At 54.2% G+C, this 21,475-nt stretch overlaps 1 protein-coding gene across 1 annotated transcript in view; it reads left to right on the top strand.

Moving 5' to 3' along the window:
* Positions 1 to 21,475, top strand: part of mcm5 (minichromosome maintenance complex component 5) — a 43,620-nt gene that overhangs the window by 12,351 nt on the left and 9,794 nt on the right. The window contains exons 6-11 of the mRNA XM_085969457.1: positions 212 to 378; positions 1,411 to 1,582; positions 4,870 to 4,981; positions 5,953 to 6,096; positions 7,570 to 7,635; positions 8,463 to 8,639. Of these exons, the coding sequence (XP_085825583.1) occupies positions 212 to 378; positions 1,411 to 1,582; positions 4,870 to 4,981; positions 5,953 to 6,096; positions 7,570 to 7,635; positions 8,463 to 8,639 (838 nt within the window). The remainder of the gene's footprint in view (positions 1 to 211; positions 379 to 1,410; positions 1,583 to 4,869; positions 4,982 to 5,952; positions 6,097 to 7,569; positions 7,636 to 8,462; positions 8,640 to 21,475) is intronic.

Below are 21,475 nucleotides of genomic sequence, written 5' to 3'. Positions count from 1 at the left end.
GGAGTGGGTAAAAGACCTTGGTGGGACTGTGCCTTCCACGGGTGGGACAGCTAACCGACGCTGTTCTGGGGTGGTACAGAGGGCTGCCAGCAGCTGCCTTGTGTTGGTGGTGAGATTAACCCTCGAGCGTGCGCTCTCTCGCTCCCTCGCGCCTGCTGGTGGCAGGACCTCACCACCTCACTCACGGGCATCCTGTTCTTTCCACCCGCAGGTACCTGTGCGACAAGATCGTCCCCGGCAACCGAGTCACCGTTATGGGCATCTACTCCATCAAGAAAGTGGGCACGGCCCCCAACAAAGGCCGCGACCGGGTGGGTGTGGGCATCCGGGGCGCCTACATCCGCGTGGTTGGAATCCAGGTGGACAACGAGGGCACAGGTGCGTTCTCCGCTCGGCTCCCATCCTGCCCGAGGGTTGTACTCTTGTTGTCTCCCCCTGTTCTCTGCCCGCTGCCCTTCAGGAGTCCATCCTAAGGGGCAGGTCTCTTACGTGGGACCCTCAACTGGGCCAGATTAACACTCGGGCCTACAGCACCCCCCCCCCCCCCATCCCTGGTAAAAACGCGCCATAACTCGCAGAAAAACTGCGTGCAGCGGCTGGGTCAGGTGCCAGCTGTAGCTCAGTAGTAGCACCGAGTCAGAAGGTTGTGGGTTCAAGTCCCACTCCAGAGACTTGAGCACACAATCTAGACTGGCACTTCAGTGCGGTACTGAGGGAGCGCTGCACTGTCGGAGATGCCGTCAGACGTTAAACCGAGTTCCCCGTCTGCGCTCTCAGGTGGACATAAAAGATCCCACGGCCACTATTTCGAAGAAGAGCAGGGGAGTTCTCCCCGGTGTCCTGGGGCCAATATTTATCCCTCAATCAACATCACTAAAACAGATTATCTGGTCATTATCACATTGCTGTTTGTGGGAGCTTGCTGTGCGCAAATTGGCCACTGTTTCCTACATTACCACAGTGACTACACTTCAAAAGTGTCATTGGCTGTAAAGCGCTTTGGGGCGTCCTGAGGTGGTGAAAGGTGCTATTGAAAGGCAAGTCTTTCAGTTTTGCAGTATGCTGTGATAATTTGCTTTATTATTAATGCCGTGTGAAAACATTCTGCGAGACGATTTCGGCAGGTTTTGTGTTTTAAGGGATTGGGGTTTGGCGCTTGAGTGTTGCCCTGGTATCCAGAGACCAGGGGTGGGCTGAACCCAGCACGGGCTCTGCGCGGATCAGGCCTGCGCAATCTGCTCTAATCGACAACTCGATCAAGGGGGGCGGTGCTCGTTTTATTTAATGGGTGTTTAATCACAGATTCCGCCCCCGGCGCAAGACCCAACGAGGAAGCCGCTGTGGAGGGGGTGTCGTCGTGGCAATGCGGCCTTTTCTAATGGAATCTTCGCCCTGGCTCTTTGACCTCAGGGCGCGGCCTTTCTGGGACCACGGCACCGCAGGATGAGGAGGAGTTCCGCCACCTGGCCGACATGCCCGACATCTACGAGACCGTCGCCAAGAGCATCGCCCCTTCTATCTATGGCAGTGCCAATATCAAGAAGGCCATTGCCTGCCTGCTGTTCGGGGGCTCCAGGAAGCGGTGAGTGTTGGGCGGAGGGCCATCTCGCTCCGCCGGGGTGACCCTGAGCTGAGCTTCCGTCACTAAGAGCGCCGACTTCCACCTCCGTAACATCGCCCGTCTCCACCCCTGCCTCAGCTCATCCGCTGCTGAAACCCTCATCCATGCCTTTGTTACCTCCAGACTCGACTATTCCAACGCTCTCCTGGCCGGCCTTCCATCTTCCACCCTCCATAAACTTCAGCTCGCCCAGAACTGGGCTGCCCGTGTCCTAACTGGCACCAAGTCCCGTTCACCCATCACCCCCTGTGCTTGCTGACCTACACTGGCTCCCGCTCCGGCAACACCTCAGTTTTAAAATTCTCATCCTTGTGTTCAAATCCCTCTATGGCCTCGGCCCTCCCTATCTCTCTAACCTTCTCCAGCCTTACAACCCTCTGAGATCTCTGCGTTCCTCCAATTCTGGCCTCTTGCGTATCCCTGATTTTCATCGCTCCACCATTGGCGGCCCTGCCTTCAGCTGCCTGGGCCCTAAGCTCTGGAATTCCCTCCCTAAACCCCTTTCCCTCTCTGTCCTCCTTTAAGACGCCTCTAAGAGGTCGTTGACCAAGCTTTCGGTCACCTTTATCTCCTGATGTACAGGAAACTTTCGATTAACCGGCCCCTAAATAACCGGAAATGTCGGTTAACCGGCAAAATTCAGGAGTCGGTTTCGGCTAACTTTTATATAACTTGCACAGCAACAAATTGAGGAAGGCAAGGGTTTGGCTGCAGCTGTTGCTAAGCTACAGAGACGCTTGCAATTTGTGGAAGTTATTCTGAAGCTGGTGCTAAGCAACAGGGTTTGTTGCTTCATACGGAGCTCTGAGCTCCGTATCTTTCACTATAGCGTTCGGTTATCCGGAATTGTTGCTGAACCGGCACCACGTCGGTCCCGTCCGTGCCGGATACCAGAAAGTTTCCTGTAGCTCGGTGTGAAATTTTGTCTGATAATGCTCCTGTGAAGTGCCTTGGGACGATTTACTATATAAGGTGCTGTTTAACAACAACAACTTGTATTTATATAGCTCCTTTAACGTAGTAAAACGTCTCAAGCTGCTTCACAGGAGTATTTTAAGACAAAACATTTGACACCGAGCCACATAAGGAGAAATTAGGGCAGGTGACCAAAAGCTTGGACAAAGAGGTAGGTTTTAAGGAGTGTCTTAAAGGAGGAAAGAGAGGTAGCGAGGCGGAGAGGTGTAGGGAGGGACTTCCAGAGCTTAGGGCCCAGGCAGCAGAAGGCACGGCCACCAATGGTTCAGGGATGCTCAGGAGGGCAGAATTAGAGGAGCGCAGATATCTTGTGGGGGGGGGGGGTTGTAGGGACGAAGGAGATTACAGAGATAGGGAGGGGCGAGGCCATGGAGGGATTTGAAAACAAGGATGAGAATTTTGAAATCGAGGCGCTGCTTAACCAGGAGCCAATGTAGGTGAGCGAGCACAGGGGTGATGGGTGAACGGGACTTGGTGCGAGTTAGGACACGGGCAGCCGAGTTTTGGATGACTTCAAGTTTACGTAGGGTGGAATGTGGGAGGCCGGCCAGGAGTGTGTTGGAATAGTCAAGTCTGGAGGTAACAAAGGCATGGATGAGGGTTTCAGCAGTGGATGAGCTGACGCAAGGGGCGGAGACGGGCGGTGGAAGTAGGCGGTCTTTGCTATGCTGCGGATATGTGGTCGGAAGCTCATTTCAGGGTCAAATATGACACCAAGGTTGCGAACAGTGTGGTTCAGCCTCAGACAGATGTTAGAGAGAGGGATGGAGTCAGTGGCTAGGGAACGGAGTTTATGGCGGGGACCGAAAACAATGGCTTCGGTCTTCCCAATATTTAATTGGAGAAAATTTTGGCTCATCCAGAACTGGATGTCGGACAAGCAGTCTGACAATTTAGAGAGTGTGGAGGGGTCGAGGGAAGACCAAGTTAAAAACAAGTTGTCGGCTGGCACTCCAGTGCTGTAGTGAAGGAGTGCTGCCTTGTTCTGCAAGTTGTTGTTCTGTTGTGTGTGCTCTGCGCTCGGTCCCTCCTCACAGTCCAGGCCCAGGTCCTGCGTCTTTTTCTGGGAAGGTAGCTAACTGCCGGAAGCAGCCGCTTCCCAGCTCGGTGCTGTCCCTTGGCTCCGTCTGGCTGAGGCTACATCGAGTCTGCAGCACAGCAACAGGCCATTCGGCCCCACAGGTCTGTGCCGGTGTGTCTGCTCCGTATGAGCCTCTTCATCATCTAATCCCATCAGCACATCCTTCTGTTCCTTTCTCCCTCGTGTGTTCATCTTGATTCCCTTAAACGCATCTCTGCTATTCGCCTCAACCACTCCCTGTGGTAGCGAGTTCCACATCCTCACCACTCTCCGGGTAAAGATGTTTCTCCTGAATTCCCTGTTGGATTCATTAGTGATTCTCTTATATTTATGGCCCCTAGTTTTGGATTCCTGTATAAGTGATATCTTCTCCACATCTACCCTATCAAACCCCTCCATTATTTTAAAGACCTCGATCAGGTCCCCCCTCAGCCATTTCTTTTCTAGAGAAAAGAGCCCCGACCTGTTCAGCCTTTCCTGATTGTTATAACCTCGGTTCCGGTATCATCCTTGTGAATCTTTTTTGCACCTTCTCCAGTGCCTCTATCAGCTTTGTGATACGGAGACCAGGAGTGTGCGCAGTGCTCCGTGTGATATGGAGACCAGGAGTGTGCGCAGTGCTGTGTGTGATACGGAGACCAGGAGTGTGCGCAGTGCTCCGTGTGATATGGAGACCAGGAGTGTGTGCAGTGCTCCGTGTGATACGGAGACCAGGAGTGTGCGCAGTGCTCCGTGTGATATGGAGACCAGGAGTGTGCGCAGTGCTGTGTGTGATATGGAGACCAGGAATGTGCGCAGTGCTCCGTGTGATATGGAGACCAGGAGTGTGTGCAGTGCTCCGTGTGTGATATGGAGACCAGGAGTGTGCGCAGTGCTGTGTGTGATATGGAGACCAGGAGTGTGCGCAGTGCTGTGTGTGATATGGAGACCAGGAGTGTGCGCAGTGCTCCGTGTGATATGGAGACCAGGAGTGTGCGCAGTGCTGTGTGTGATATGGAGACCAGGACTGGGTGCAGTGCTCCGTGTGATATGGAGACCAGGAGTGTGCGCAGTGCTGTGTGTGATATGGAGACCAGGACTGGGTGCAGTGCTCCGTGTGATATGGAGACCAGGAGTGGGTGCAGTGCTCAGTGTGTTCTCACTGAACCTTTGGTGTTTTTCCTCCTCTCTTTCCGCCGCCCCCCCCCCCCAGTCTGCCGGACGGTCTGACGCGGAGAGGCGACATTAACCTGCTGATGCTCGGAGACCCTGGGACGGCCAAGTCACAGCTACTGAAGTTTGTGGAGCGATGTTCACCTATCGGGGTAAGGACGGGGCTCGGGACCCCGGTTTATTCGATCAATTTTCTCCCCCTTTCCCCTTCTGAGGCAGAGAGCTGTGGGGTACAGACAGTCCCGGGGCTTTTTTCGGGGTGGGGGGGGGCGGTTCTGGGGTACAGACCGCCCCCCACCATACAACAGTGACTACACTTCAAGTACCTCATTGGCTGTGACGAGCTTGGAGACGTCCTGAGGATGTGAAAGGCGCTATATTAATGCAAGTCTTGTCCAGCTCTCTCTCCATTGGCAGTGCCCACTCTGCTATGTGGGGTGCTCCTGACAGCAGGCACTATACCGCTGGCAGAGGACTTGGATGCTCAGCATAGTCCTAGGGACCTGCCTTTAGCCACAAACCCACTGAGAGTTTGTCCCTGTGCCAGTCTTTAATGCGCTTACCCCACTCCTGCCCAGACTCCGGGCGCAAGCTGCAGCTCTGAGTCACTGCTGATGCTCGCAATGTCTCTTTAAAGCTTTGGACGAATCCTGTCAATCCCTCGCTTACTCCGACAGGCCCGCGCGAGGCGCCCCGTGCGACGGGCCCGCGCGAGGCCCTGTACACTGGGTTACTGTGGCCCAGTGGTGGTGGTGCTGGACTTGCAATCCGGAGGCCATGGCAAGCTGGGAAATTGAATTCAATAAATCCGGCACCAGATAAAATGAGCATGAAAACTGCTGGGTCGTCATAGAAACCCAACTGGTTCACTGTCCTTAGGGGAAGGGAGCCTGCCTGGTCCGGCCTGCACACGACTCCAGTCCCACACACCACATGGTTGGGCTCTTAATGCCCTCAGGGCAGTTACGTGACTGGCAGTGAATGCGGCCTTGCCCACATCGCCCAAGTCCCGGGTTGATGTTGGGGGGCGGGGGGGGGAAGGAGAGGGAGAGGGCGGCGTCTGGTTGCTGTGGCGATTCCTCCGCTGATTGCTGCGGGGCTTTTTTTTCTTGTGCTGTTGCAGGTCTACACCTCCGGGAAGGGGAGCAGCGCGGCCGGACTCACTGCTTCCGTTATGCGGGATCCGTCCTCTCGGAACTTCATCATGGAGGGCGGGGCCATGGTTCTGGCTGACGGGGGTGTTGTCTGCATCGACGAGTTTGATAAGGTATGAAACCCGAGGTGTACTGGCGCGGTGGGGGCGCGAGCAATCCGACCCGAGTGTCGCGAGGCTGAGAGGTGATCGGAGTCGTGTTCTTGGGATTAAGGGGACTAGAAATGGGGATGTTCGCTGATGACTGCACAGTGTTCAGCGCCATTCACAACTCCTCAGATAATGCAGCAGTCCATGCCCGCATGCAACAAGACCTGGACTGATAAGTGGCAGATGACATTCGCGTCACAGAAATGCCAGGCAATGACTATCTCAACAAGTGAGATTCTAATCACCGCCCCTTGACATTCAACAGCATTACCATCACTGAATCCCCCAATATCAACATCCTGGGGGTCACCATTGACCAGAAACTTAACTGGACCAGCCACATAAATACTGTGGCAACAAGAGCAGGTCAGAGGCTGGGAATTCTGCGGCGAGTGTCTCACCTCCTGACTCCCCAAAGCCTTTCCACCATCTACAAGGCACAAGTCAGGAGTGTGATGGAATACTCTCCACTTGCCTGGATGAGTGCAGCTCCAACAACACTCAAGAAGCTCGACACCATTCAGGACAAAGCAGCCCGCTTGATTGGCATCCCATCTTAAACATTCACTCCCTCCACCACCGGTGTACCGTGGCTGCAGTGTGTACCATCTACAAGATGAACTGCAGCAACTCGCCAAGGCTTCTTCGGCAGCACCTCCCAAACCTGCGACCTCTTCCACCTAGAAGGACAAGGGCAGCAGGCGCATGGGAACGCCACCACCTCCAAGTTCCCCTCCAAGTCACACACCATCCTGACCTGGAAGTATATCGCCGATCTTTCATCGTCGCTGGGTCGAAATCCTGGAACTCCCTCCCCAACAGCACTGTGGGAGTACTTTCACCACACGGACTGCAGCGGCTCAAGAAGGCGGCTCACCACCACCTTCTCGAGGGCAACTAGGGATGGGCAATACATGCCGGCATTGCCAGCGATGCCCACATCCCATAAAAATGAATAGAAAGATTTTTTTTTAAATATCAACCACAACCAGCTGTTGACTAGACAAAGTAGAGATTAACCAGCATAGTTGACATAGACCGTGACTAGCTGTTAACTAATTAACATAGACCGTGACTAGCTGTTAACTAATTAACATAGACCGTGACTAGCTGTTCACTAATTAACATAGACTGTGACTAGCTGTTGACTAATTAACATAGACCGTGACTAGCTGTTGACTAATTAACATAGACCGTGACTAGCTGTTGACTAATTAACATAGACCGTGACTAGCTGTTGACTAATTAACATAGACCGTGACTAGCTGTTGACTAATTAACATAGACCGTGACTAGCTGTTCACTAATTAACATAGACCGTGACTAGCTGTTGACTAATTAACATAGACCGTGACTAGCTGTTCACTAATTAACATAGACCGTGACTAGCTATGTTCGGCTCCTTTCCCGACATTTTGCTGACTCTTGTCTCCTCAGATGCGAGAGGATGACCGGGTCGCGATCCACGAGGCCATGGAGCAGCAGACCATCTCCATCGCCAAGGTGAGGGGCCGTGCCCGCTGGTGCCGGGCGCCCGTGCACTGGGCTCGAGTTCGGGACTGGGGCTGACCGAGTGGAAGAGCTGGCGTCCGTGGCGAGAAGCCTGCGGAAGTTTGGCAGGAGGCGATGTGCGCTGTGGCGAGGCCAGCAAGCAATGTTCCCCTCGTGGGCCGCTCACCGGCTTTTACGTTGTCGATCCCGTGGATTTGCGAAAATGTGAATGGGCCGCGCCTTGGTGGAGGCGGGCCCTGCAGGAGGAAGTGCAGCTTACGAGGGACACTGCCAGAAAAAGATATTTAGTACTGGCTGAGGAGAGAATTGAGATTGGAAGGAGTTTGTTGGTGTGCAGCGAACGTGTAGAATATCCAAGATAAAACAGGGAGAGGGCGGGATGAGGGACGAGTACGGAGAGGGAAAGGATGGAGGGATTGGGACAGATGGAAGGATTAATACAGGCGGGGGTTGGGGATTGATGGAGGGACTGGTTGGAGGGTTCGAGCAGATGATTAGAGGTGAGATTACTATCTGAGCCAAGGGGAGAGTGGATTGCCGTGTTTGGCTTGATTGGTCGAATGGTCTTTGCTTTCTTTCCCATGGCTACTCTGAAGGCACCTGGTTTCAGAGCAGTGAAGGGCCGGGAGAGGGGTCGCTGTGGTTACTGTGGGCCTGGGAAGGGGTCGCTGTGGTCACTGTGGGCCTGGGAAGGGGTCACTGTGGGCCTGGGAAGGGGTTGCCCTGATTGCTTTGGGCCCGGGAGGAGGTCGCCGTGGGTTGTGTTGCTCTGGACATCGGGGACTGGGAGAATTAACCGGAATATTTTTCCTGCACAGGCCGGGATCACGACCACCCTGAATTCCCGCTGCTCGGTCCTGGCCGCGGCAAACTCCGTCTTTGGGCGTTGGGACGACACAAAAGGCGATGAGAACATCGACTTCATGCCGACCATCCTGTCCCGATTTGACATGATCTTCATCGTGAAGGACGAGCACAATGAGGAGAGAGACATGGTGAGTGAGGGGTCGGTGGTGGGGGGAGACGGCGGGGGGGTGGAGACGGTGTTGAAATGGATTCTTTTGCCCTCAATCTGGTTCAGTACAAACACTGAGTCGAATACTGGTTGAGTTCAACAGTTGTTTTATTCTGTTGTCCCGGGAGACTTACTCTGATACAGCACAGTTCTGACTCCAGCAGAGTCTCGACAGGTTCCACCAGAGCAAGTAATCTTTCATACAGAGTGCCACATTATTATACTTGCTTTTGAGAAGACATTAACACATCTTACAGTCTGCACCAATCCTGAGCTGGGCACGTACACATTTAAATTGATTTCCTGGCCTGGCAGTTTGAAATAAAGAAGTCACATTTCACTGAATGGTTTATAGTTTAGGAAATATGCGGGTAATGGTTTCACGATCACCTAATCAGTATGGTAATGCGTTTTCTGATCGCCTATTGTCTGTATATCCTCTGCACTCCGCCCTACACTGTTTCCACCAGCAAGGTGTGACGTTGTGGGTGCCAGCCATATTAGCAGCCACAGATCAGTTTAGCTTTTCCCGAGTTAACATGATCATCTCTTACAATATGCAAGTGACTCAGCGATGTCGACATTGCACCACCATTTTAGGCTAACAGGATCCTCCATTTTAGATTGACAGGGTCCTTGGCCATGCGAAGCGAGTTGTTACCCTATTTTTGCATTCTATATCCTCATTCCCCCCTTTTATCATTCCATGATAACCATCTAAGGTACCCAGTGATTCTTGGCTTCATCCTGCTGGTCCATCTCTATCTTATTGAGTCTATTATACTCCTCCTCCATTAATTCCTTCTCAAATTGCTCCTTTACCATCTCACTCGCTCCACCCTCTATATTTAGTAATTCAATTTCTTCTTCTGATGATTTCCTTTTTTAATAGTCCATTACAGAAGTCCCATTTAGTCACGTTCCAGGATCCGAAAGCTTTAAGATTCTTGTCTTTGCACTGGAGAATATCTCTTCGGCACATTTCTTCAGTCGATTGAACGCCCCGCCCGCGAGCAGGATAACGCTCAGAAGCAGTAATAAAGTCCTCATCTTGATTCTTGGTGATCAATCAATGCTACTTATTAACTATTAATCTGGAAAACAAAGTGCTTACACAAGATCAAAAGTTAAAAACTTAAAACTAAAATTTTAAAAATTAAAAATTAAAATCGTATAATAAGTATAATAAAAGTAGGATTTCGGCATGCCAAAACAATCCAAACACAACACCAGACCTCGTAAAACTGCAGTCACCTTTATCAAAGCCGAGCACGAGTTCTGTAGTCTCCTATCAATGGCTGATCAATTAAAATAAAATTAATGATTGTTCGTAAAATCTACTATATACTGTACTGAAATCTACTGATTATCTCCCCCCCCCCTTTTGATTGGTTTCTCCAATCAATTTACAGTGGTGGAAGTGCACCCATGCGCTTCTTCCCTCGACCTTAGCTGCAGTCGGTTGTTAGTAAGACCTGATATGGACCTTCCCACCTTGGATCTAGACTTTTACGAGTCCAGTTCTTAACCATCACATAGCACATTCAATAACCCAAAGAGCTAACTCATCAGACATGCAAGTCTGTTCCGCGGGAGTAGTCCAGAGTTTTGATAAAGGGTTATATACACATCCCGATTCTCTCCATAAATGCTTATCACTATCAGGAGCGTCCTCCTGCAACTTAATCACCTCTTGGATGGTTGGCATTAGTTTTTCCGAGGTAGACTGATTCTTTCTGGAATTTTTAGTCTGCCTCATAATTCGGGGCACAATCATTTGGTGACTCCTAGAAGCAATTTTGGCTGCCTCATCAGCGCGGCGGTTTCCTATATCTACTGGGTTTTGGCCAGTGGTATGGGCAGAGCATTTAATCACAGCTATCTGTTTGGGGAGTAAAAGGGCTTGCAAGAGATCTGAGACTAACTGACGGTGAGAGATCAGGCTGCCCGAAGAGGTCAGAAATCCTCTATTTTTCCACAATTGTCCAAAGTCGTTAACTACTCCAAAGGCATATCTAGAGTCTGTATATACATTAATTCGTAATCCTTCTCCCAAAGTACAAGCTCGTATGAGTGCAAACAGTTCGCAGAAAAAGGGATTCAAAGGCTGCTGATTCTGAGGTGACACCTTCCTGATTCACAATTGCATAACCAGAAATTCGTTTTCCCTTCTCATCAATTGAAGAACTGCCATCTGTATACATAATCACGGATTCCTTTTTGTATGTTACTCGGACTGCTTCCGTCATCGCATACTGAGATACTTGTCCTTGAAAGCCGGATAAGCTTTGAGTTTCTTTCGATTTGGGGAGATTAAGGTCTGATTGAACAGATGACATAGCGGCCCCTGTATCGACCAAAAAGGGATACCATTGATCTTGAATCTGAAGCATTAATGGGGGTTCTCGATCTGGTTGTAACATGTTGTAACATGTGGAAACGGATTGGTTTGGGAGAAATCAGTGTATGTTCTCCTTCCTCGACCTCCTTGCCAACCGTCTCTATTTCCTCGGGTCTGACCTCCCCTTCCTTGTTGTCTGGCCGGACACTCCTTACTCCAGTGGCCAGGCTGACCACAATTGAAGCATAGACCTTGTCCTTGTCCTCTGCCCCTTCCTCCTCCCCCATAATTTTGTTGTGGGGGCGCATATGGCCGGCCATAAGCAGGAGCGTCGGGTCCAGTTGGGTGATTGTAATACCCATAGTTTTGGGAGTCTACCCATCCTGGAACACAATACTGGGGTTCCATTTGATATCCTGTTAGGTCTGGCCCTACTTTTGGCTGTATGGGCACGTCCTCTCGCTTCATTACATATTCCGCCTTGACCTTAACGTGGGGTTGACTTTCTGCACTATTACTTTCTTTCCAGTAATATTTCGCAGCTCTAGTCATTTGAGTCGGGCTGTTTTCTGCCCAGTTCATATTATTGGTTTTAATGGCTGTCGCCACAGCAGCCGGAAGACAGTTCATCAGAATGGCGCAGAATTGGGGTGAATTGGCTCCTCCTTGATAATTGGTGTCCCCCGACTGTCCCTGATAAACCTCACAGAATCTTTCCAAAAATTCCTCAGGTCCCTCATCTTTCTTGGGCTTAGTATCTAGGACATTAGATATATTGATAGGTTTTTGAAGTGTAGCATTGAGTGCTGCAAGCATGTATCGCTCCCTATCAGCTGTGAGGGCGTGGGCGGTCTCTAAAGCGGCATGATTGGGGTGAGTCAGATGTTCCAAAAATCTATTGTGTTCGGGAGGAGTTAAAACTTGTTGAATCAAAGCCCATAGATCTCGGGAGTCTGCATTGTACACCTGTATCGTGGTTCGAAGAAAGTCCACAAACCTAGCGGGCGCCTTTTTCCTGTCTGGCATACCGGTTAGGATAGCCATTATCTCATTAGGTTTCCAAGGGAAAAATACATCTATGGTGGGGTTGGCTGCGGCAGCCGCTGCATTCGGGTTTGGCATTGTTCTTACCGGCAGATTTCTTGGCGTTCGTTTTGGTTTAGTAAGGCTAATTTCGGGTTCTGAGTCGAAACTGTTTAAGGGTGAAAGGTTGTCTTCAGAATCAGTAAGGTCACTACATGAGTCAGTGTCATCTGCTTTTGCTGGTTTATGTTGTACTAATTGTCTGGGTCTACGTTTCTTCTTCTGCCAATTCAGACTAGGGGTATTCCCGGGTTTCACGTCTTTCTTGGGATTTGTTGGATCTTTCGATCGGGTTCGACAAGCAACAGGGTCTATATAAACATCAGAAATCGGCGTGATTGGGGAGTGACTTGGGACAGTAAGGGAGGGTGTCGGTGGACTGGTAACGGACGTAATAGGGATCAAGCCAGTCGGATTTGCAAGAGGTTGGTCAGGATAAATGTTATTATATTGGGGTGGCTGAGGAGGTGGTGCGGTAGGAGTTCTAATTGTCCAATTGTTTAAGTCCTCATCTGTTCCGTCTCCCTCGGTCAACCTAAGGCCAACCATTGAACTACGTAGTTCATTTTTATCCTTTTTATCTGGCGCCACTTCAGATTTTGACCTTTTCTCATGTGCACATTCTTTCTTAAGTACTTCAACGGGTTTAGGATTCCCTCCTTCGGTTAACTTTATTCCTAACTTAACAGCATTCTCTTGCCAGCTGGCTAATAGGGAACTGTCTTTAATTTCTTGGCAGTACTGTCGCCAGAGTCCAATTAGTTTCTTAGTCTTACTTCCCATGTTCTTTTTCCAAATCATTTCTTGAGCTTGTTTAACCGTTTCTAAACTTTTGGGACCCCCTAGTGGCCATTGTTCGCTGCCTAACTTTTTATTTAAACCCCCTGAGAGTTCACAGAATCACAGAAACCTCACAGTGCAGAGAGGCCATTTCGGCCCATCGAGCCTGCACCGACACATATCCCACCCGATCCCCGTAACCCCTACACCAACACATATCCCACCCTATCCCCGTAACCCCACATATTTAATCCCCCTAACACTAAGGGTCAATTTTTATCGTAGCCAATCAACCTAACCCGCACATCTTTGGACTGTGGGAGGAAACCGGAGCACCCGGAGAAAACCCACGCAAACACGGGGAGAATGTGCAAACTCCACACAGACAGTCACCCGAGGCCGGATTCGAACCCGGGTCCCTGGCACTGTGAGGCAACAGTGCTAACCACTATGCCACCGTGCTGCCAATTGTCTCAATTGTTGGGCTTTGTCCGGGTATTTGTCACATAATGTTTGTAGGGCACTGCCCTCGTCACTTGTTGTGTCTAGGTAATTACCCATGGTTCTCTTACACTACGGGCTCCCTTTCAGGATTCGAGTTACGTTTTACACGTGTCTCATATATTTCACGGATACCGGCACACAAAACTAAACACTACAATACAATAAGTACAATACTTAGACTTAACAAAAACACAGTGACAATACTTAGACTTAACAAAAAACACAGTGAGTCGTCTATATTCATCAAATAGTAATTTTGGCCTCTGTCACCGCCTGGTACAGGTATTCTTAGCCTCTGTCACCACCTGGTACAGGTATTCTTAGCCTAATTATTCTACTTATACGACCCTTATCTTGCACTCCCCGAGTACAAGTTGCTATAGCTCTAGAGTCCCCGACTCTCTCTTTTTACTTTCTTTCAAGTATTCTTTTTCTCTTTCTTTAAAATCACTTATCTACTTTTTAGTCCAATCGGAGCCTGAGCGGGCCAAGTGAAATACGAGGCTGGCGCTTTACCCGACTTGGATACTTATTTCCTAAGTTTACACAGTATTCGCCAGATTGGCCCAGATCTCGTCGGGACACCACACAAGAATTAGCGAGTGGCAAAACTTTTATCGGACTTACGGATCAGAGGAAAACCGAAGTGGTAAATTTAAACATACTCACTCCGGGGGCCCATTTCCTCCTCTCACGTCCAAAACTAGTTCGGCTCTTAATTTCGCGAATTCTCGGTGATCGTCCGTTGAGATCCCACTTCTGACACCAAGTGTTGAAACGGATTCTTTTGCCCTCAATCTGGTTCAGTACAAACACTGAGTCGAATACTGGTTGAGTTCAACAGTTGTTTTATTCTGTTGTCCCGGGAGACTTACTCTGATACAGCACAGTTCTGACTCCAGCAGAGTCTCGACAGGTTCCACCAGAGCAAGTAATCTTTCATACAGAGTGCCACATTATTATACTTGCTTTTGAGAAGACATTAACACATCTTACAGTCTGCACCAATCCTGAGCTGGGCACGTACACATTTAAATTGATTTCCTGGCCTGGCAGTTTGAAATAAAGAAGTCACATTTCACTGAATGGTTTATAGTTTAGGAAATATGCGGGTAATGGTTTCACGATCACCTAATCAGTATGGTAATGCGTTTTCTGATCGCCTATTGTCTGTATATCCTCTGCACTCCGCCCTACACTGTTTCCACCAGCAAGGTGTGACGTTGTGGGTGCCAGCCATATTAGCAGCCACAGATCAGTTTAGCTTTTCCCGAGTTAACATGATCATCTCTTACAATATGCAAGTGACTCAGCGATGTCGACATTGCACCACCATTTTAGGCTAACAGGATCCTCCATTTTAGATTGACAGGGTCCTTGGCCATGCGAAGCGAGTTGTTACCCTATTTTTGCATTCTATATCCTCAATGGGGAGGGGGCTGGGGGAAGCGGAGATCGGGGGGGGGTGGAGACGGGGGGGGGGGTGGAGACGGAGGGGGCGGGGGGGTGGAGACGGAGGGGGGGGAGACGGAGGGGGGGGAGACGGAGGGGGGGGAGACGGGGAGGGGGTGGAGACGGGGAGGGGGCGGGGGGTGGAGACTGGGAGGGGGGTGTGGTAAACCACTATTGTATATTGCCACCTCTGGGTGGCGCTGTGTATGGAGGCATGCCTCAGCTGACTCCACCCACCAATGTGTGGGTTTCGTTCAGACTTGTTCAGTCACTCACGAAGAAGCATGGTCTCTTCTTAGCTAATAAAAGCCTTATTCATCTCTTCTTTCGACTCATCATCTCTTCTTCGACTCATCACCTTTTATGAAGTAATTGATAAGCGTATCAATTTTATTAGCTAAAAGTTAAATGGCGACACCTGAGGAGCAACAACAGCAACGGATACAGCAGACATTGCTGAGAGCCCTCAGACCACCACGCCTGGACCTCGACCCTCAAGATGTGGGTGCATCAGCCAAGTTTGAACACTGGCTGAGCTGCTTTGAATCCTTCCTCGCAATCTCACAGGTTACAGAGGAGGATCACAAACTGAAAATTTTGACCGCCCAGGTGAGCCATCAAGTATATATGCTAATCCGGGACTCTAATACGTACGTGGCGGCCCTCGAGCTACTAAAAGGGCAATATACGCGCCCAGTGAACACAATTTACGCCCGACACCTCTTGGGATCCCGCAGGCAGCAACCGGGAGAATCGGTAGGGGCATTTGCACGGGCGCTACTGGCACTCTGCAGAGACTGCGATTGTAAAGCGGTAACGGCTGTGGAGCACGCGCAGGGACTCGCCTGTGATGCCTTCGTCAGGGGCCTCCAGTCAGACCACACCCGGCAGAGACTGCTAGAAAGCAAGGAACCCGACCTGAAGACGGCCATTGCCCTTGCGCTCTCGTTAGAGGAGGCCCACCGAAACCTCGAGGCATACCCCCGTAACGGCGCCGAGACATGGCAATCGAAACCGTGGGACACGGGACCGCCGCCCCCGGCACCAACCGCTGCAGCGACCCAACCGAGACAGCAGCCTCCGGTAAGAACTGCTTCGATGCCCAGTAACCAGGCCCAAAAATGCTATTTCTGTGGCCAGTTAAAACATCCCAGAGCGCACTGCCCAGCTAAGACAGCTACCTGCTCGGGCTGCGGGAAGAAAGGCCATTACGCTAACGCCTGCAAGGGGAAGCCAGCCAGCAGCGCAGCGTGCGGGCCGTGGGAGCAGCCATCTTATCCGCCATTTTGTGTACCCCTGGCCGCATGGCATCCGCCGCCATCGTATCCAACGCACTCAACCGCCATTTCGTCACCGGAACCGACCACCGTCTCGGCGGATGACTATAGTGACTCACTAAGCCACATACTGGCCTCCGTGACGCTGGATCAAGGCCACCCTCACCATCTATCCAGCTCCGTGATGGATATCGCGGTAAACGGCCGCGCCACCAGTTGCCTGATCGACAGCGGGAGCACAGAGAGTTTCGTCCACCCCGACACGGTACGTAGCCACTCCCTCACGATTCTGCCAACGCACCATCGCATTTCTATGGCGTCCAAGTCCCAGTCAATGGACATCAGCGGCTACTGTGTGGTGACCCTGTCAGTAGGGGGCACTGAATATCAAAAATTTAAACTGCTAGTCCTGCCCCGTCTTTGCGCTGCCGTCCTGCTAGGGTTGGATTTTCAGTGCCACCTTAAGAGTGTCACACTAGCATACGGTGGACCCCTCCCCCCACTCACAGTCTGCAACCAACAACTTTTAAATCGCCCGCTGCAAACCACCTGCAGCCTTTCCACATTAAAAGTCCCCCCCCCTCCCCTGTTCGCTAACCTCACCCGCGACTGTAAACCCATCGCTACCAAAAGCAGGCGGTACAGTGCCGGGGACAGAGCTTTTATCAGCTCTGAGGTGGAGCGGCTCTTGAAGGAGGGCATTATCGAAGGTAGCACTAGCCCCTGGCGAGCCCAGGTTGTAGTCGTTAAAACCACTGCAAAACACCGCATGGTAATCGACTACAGCCAAACCATAAACCGGTACACCCAGCTGGACGCGTACCCCCTCCCTCGCATATCTGATATGGTCAATCAGATTGCGCAATACAAAGTATTCTCCACCATCGACCTTAAGTCAGCGTACCACCAGCTGCCCATCCGCCATGAGGACCGCCAGTATACTGCCTTCGAGGCAAACGGCCGCCTCTACCACTTCCTTAGGGTCCCCTTCGGCGTCACCAACGGGGTTTCGGTCTTCCAAAGGGAGATGGACCGAATGGTTGACCAGAACGCGCTGCGGGCAACCTTCCCCTATTTGGATAACGTCACCATCTGCGGCCACGACCAGCAGGACCACGACGTTAATCTAGCAAATTTCCTCCGTACGGCCCAACGGCTGAACCTAACGTACAATAAGGAAAAATGTATGTTTCACACCAAGCGCCTGGCCATCCTCGGCTGCGTGGTGGAGAACGGAGTCATCGGGCCCGACCCCGACAGAATGCGCCCCCTAATGGAGCTACCCCTTCCCCACTGCCAAAAAGCACTGAAGAGATGCCTGGGGTTTTTCTCCTACTACGCCCAGTGGGTGCCCCTCTATGCAGACAAAGCCAGGCCCCTCATCAAAGCCACCTCCTTCCCCCTGACACCAGAGGCGTGTGCAGCCTTCACTCTTATCAAGAACGATATCGCGAAGGCCGCAATGCACGCGGTGGATGAGTCCATCCCCTTCCAAGTGGAGAGCGATGCCTCCGACTTCGCCCTAGCCGCGACCCTTAACCAGGCGGGCAGACCCGTGGCCTTTTTCTCAAGGACCCTCCAGGGCCCCGAGACGAGACACTCCTCCGTCGAAAAGGAGGCCCAGGCTATTGTAGAAGCGGTGCGTCACTGGAGGCATTACCTGGCCGGGAAACGATTTACCCTGCTCACTGACCAGCGTTCAGTAGCTTTTATGTTTAATAATAAGCAGAGGGGTAAAATCAAGAACGACAAGATCTTGAGGTGGAGAATCGAACTCTCCACCTACAATTATGATATCTTGTATCGGCCAGGGAAACTCAATGAGCCCCCAGATGCCCTATCACGTGGTACATGCGCCAACGCGCAGAGTGATAGGCTGCAGTCCCTCCACAATGACCTCTGCCACCCGGGGGTCACCAGGTTTTTCCATTTTATCAAATCCCGTAACCTGCCCTACTCCATCGAGGAGGTCAGGACCATGACCAAGAGCTGCCAAATCTGCGCCGAGTGCAAACCGCACTTCTATAGGCCGGACAGAGCAAGCCTGATCAAGGCCACCCGCCCCTTCGAACGCCTGAGCGTCGATTTTAAAGGGCCCCTCCCCTCCGCTGACCGCAATGTGTACTTCCTCAACATAGTTGATGAGTACTCCCGTTTCCCCTTTGCCATCCCTTGCCCAGACATGACCAGTACCACGGTCATCAAGTGTCTGAATGACATCTTCGCTCTGTTCGGGTTCCCCAGCTATATACATAGCGACAGGGGCTCATCGTTCATGAGCGACGAACTTCGGCAGTACCTGCTAACAAGAGGTATCGCCACGAGCAGGACCACCAGTTGACCACCAGTTACAACCCCCGGGGGAACGGCCAGGTGGAAAGGGAGAACGCGACGGTTTGGAAGGCAGTCCTCTTAGCACTAAAATCTAAGGGCCTTCCGACCTCCCGCTGGCAGGAGGTCCTCCCTGCAGCGCTTCACTCCATTCGGTCACTGCTTTGTACTGCCACTAATGCGACCCCTCATGAGAAAATGTTCGTTTTCCCCCGGAAGTCTACATCGGGAACCTCGCTACCGGCATGGTTGACTTCTCCTGGGCCCGTCCTACTGCGGAGGCACGTGAGGACGCATAAAACGGACCCCCTGGTCGAGCGGGTGCACCTCCTACACGCCAACCCCCAGTATGCCTGGGTGACATACCCAGACGGGCGGGAGGACACGGTCTCCATACGAGATCTCGCACCCTCGGGTACCCCTGAATTACCACCGTTATCCCCCTTACCACCGTTATCCCCCTTACCACTGTTATCCCCCACCACCCCTCCCAACCCAACCCCTGCAGACGGCATGCCAAAGCCCCAGGAATCTTCGCCAACCACCCAGACACCAGACCCGACGTCGGATGCTGCAACACCACCGCCGCCACCACGACGATCAGGACGTCAGACAAGGCCTCCTGATAGACTTAACTTGTAGTACCCTTCACCCCGCCGGACTTCACATTAAACAAGGGGTGAATGTGGTAAACCACTGTATTGTATATTGCCACCTCTGGGTGGCGCTGTGTATGGAGGCATGCCTCAGCTGACTCCACCCACCACTGTGTGGGTTTCGTTCAGACTTGTTCAGTCACTCACGAAGAAGCATGGTCTCTTCTTAGCTAATAAAAGCCTTATTCATCTCTTCTTTCGACTCATCATCTCTTCTTCGACTCATCACCTTTTATGAAGTAATTGATAAGCGTATCAGGGGGGTGGAGACGGGGAGGGGGGTGGGGGGTGGAGACTGGGAGGGGGGGTGGAGACGGGGAGGGGGGTGGGGGGTGGAGACTGGGAGGGGGGGTGGAGACCGGGGGGGGTGGGGAGGGGGCGGGGGGCTGGAGACGGGGAGGGGCGAGGGGTGGAGACTGGGAGGGGGAGGAGGCGGGGGGGGTGGAGACGTGGAGACCGGGGGTGGTGGAGGGGGGCGGGGGGCTGGAGACAGGGAGGGGCGGGGGGGTGGAGACGTGGAGGGGGCGGGGGGGTGGAGACGGGGAGGGGGCGGGGGGGTGGAGATGGGGAGGGGGGGGGGTGGGGGAGGGGAGGGGGCGGGGGGGTGGAGACGTGGAGACCGGGGGGGGTGGAGACGGGGAGGCGGCGGGGGGGTGGAGACGGGGAGGGGGCGAGGGGGTGGAGACCGGGGGGGGGTGGGGAGGGGGCGGGGGGCTGGAGACGGGGAGGGGGCGGGGGGGTGGGGAGGGGGCGGGGGGCTGGAGACGGGGAGGGGGCGGGGGGGTGGAGACCGGTGGGGGTGGAGACGGGGACGGGGAGGGGGCGGGGGGCTGGAGAGGGGGAGGGGGCGGGGGGGTGGAGACGTGGAGACCGGGGGGGGGGTGGAGACGGGGAGGGGGCGGGGGGCTGGAGACGGGGAGGGGGCGGGGGGGTGGAGACGGGGAGGGGGCGGGGGGCTGGAGACGGGGAGGGGGAGGGGCGGGGGGTGGAGACTGGGAGGGGGGTGGAGACTGGGAGGGGGGTGGAGACGGGGAGGGGGGTGGGGGAGGGACGGGGGGGTGGAGGGGGCGGGGGGTGGAGACGTGGAGACCGGGGGGGGTGGAGACGGGGACGGGGAGGGGGCGGGGGGCTGGAGACGGGGAGGGGGCGGGGGCTGGAGACAGGGAGGGGAGGGGGGGTGGAGACGGGGAGGGGGCGGGGGGGTGGAGACTGGGAGGAGGCGGGGGGGTGCAGACGGGGAGGGGGTGGAGGCGGGGAGGGGGGTGGAGACGGGGAGGGGGGTGGGGGAGGGGGGTGGAGACGGGGAGGGGGTGGAGACGGGGAGGGGGGTGGGGGAGGGGGGTGGAGACGGGGAGGGGGCGGGGGAGGGGGCGGGGGGTGGAGACGTGGAGACCGGGGGGGTGGAGACGGGGAGGGGGCGGGGGGTCGGAGGGGGGGAGGGGGCGGGGGGTCGCAGACGGGGAGGGGGCAGGGGGGTGGAGAGGGGTCGGGGGGTGGAGACGGGGAGGGGGCGGGGGCTGGAGAGGGGGCGGGGGGGTGGAGACGGGGAGGGGGCAGGGGGGTGGAGACGGGGAGGGGGCAGGGGGCTGGAGAGGGCGGGGGGTGGAGACGGGGAGGGGGCGGGGGGGCTGGAGACGGGGCGGGGGGTGGAGACTGGGAGGGGGAGGAGGCGGGGGGGTGAGACGGGGTGGGGGTGGGGGTGGAGACCGGGGGGGGTGGAGACGGGGAGGGGGCGGGGGGCTGAGACGGGGAGGGGGCGGGGGGTTGCAGACGGGGAGGGGGCAGGGGGGTGGAGAGGGGGCGGGGGGGTGGAGACGGGGAGGGGGGGTGGAGACGGGGAGGGGGCAGGGGGGTGGAGACGGGGAGGGGGCAGGGGGGTGGAGACGGGCAGGGGCTGGAGAGGGGGCGGGGGGGTGGAGACGGGGAGGGTGCGGGGGGGTGGGGAGGGGAGGGGGGGGGTGGAGACGGGGCGGGGGTGGGGAGGGGGCGGGGGGTGGAGACGGGGAGGGGGCGGGGGGGCTGGAGACGGGGAGGGTCGGAGACGGGGAGGGGGCGGGGGGGTGGAGACGAGGGAGAGGGGGGGGAGATGGGGAGGGGGTGGAGATGGGAGGTGGGGAGAGATGGTGACTGCGAGAGGGGAAAGGGGTGGCGGGGGAGGAGTGCGGGCACTGAGTAATTGCCGTGGTCTCCCATTGAGGCGAGTTCTCTCCCTCGAGCCGGTGTCTGGTGAGGATCTGGGCGGATTGCTCAGCAGAAAAGTGGGAGGGAGGGCCCGGCTTTGACCCCCCCTGGCCTGTGCCTGGTTCGCTGAGTCCAGCCGGTGGGAGTGGCGGGTGCTCTGCAGTTGGCCTTGAGCTTTGGATGGGGATGGTCTGCGCAGCCTGGTCCGGCC

This window comes from Somniosus microcephalus, chromosome 28 (genome assembly GCF_052327205.1).
Source record: "Somniosus microcephalus isolate GS21.2 chromosome 28, FLI_Smic_1.0, whole genome shotgun sequence".
In the NCBI taxonomy this organism is placed as follows: Eukaryota; Metazoa; Chordata; class Chondrichthyes; order Squaliformes; family Somniosidae; genus Somniosus; species Somniosus microcephalus.
The sequence above is the reverse complement of the archived record's forward strand: the minus strand, read 5'-3'. Positions and strand labels throughout refer to the sequence as shown.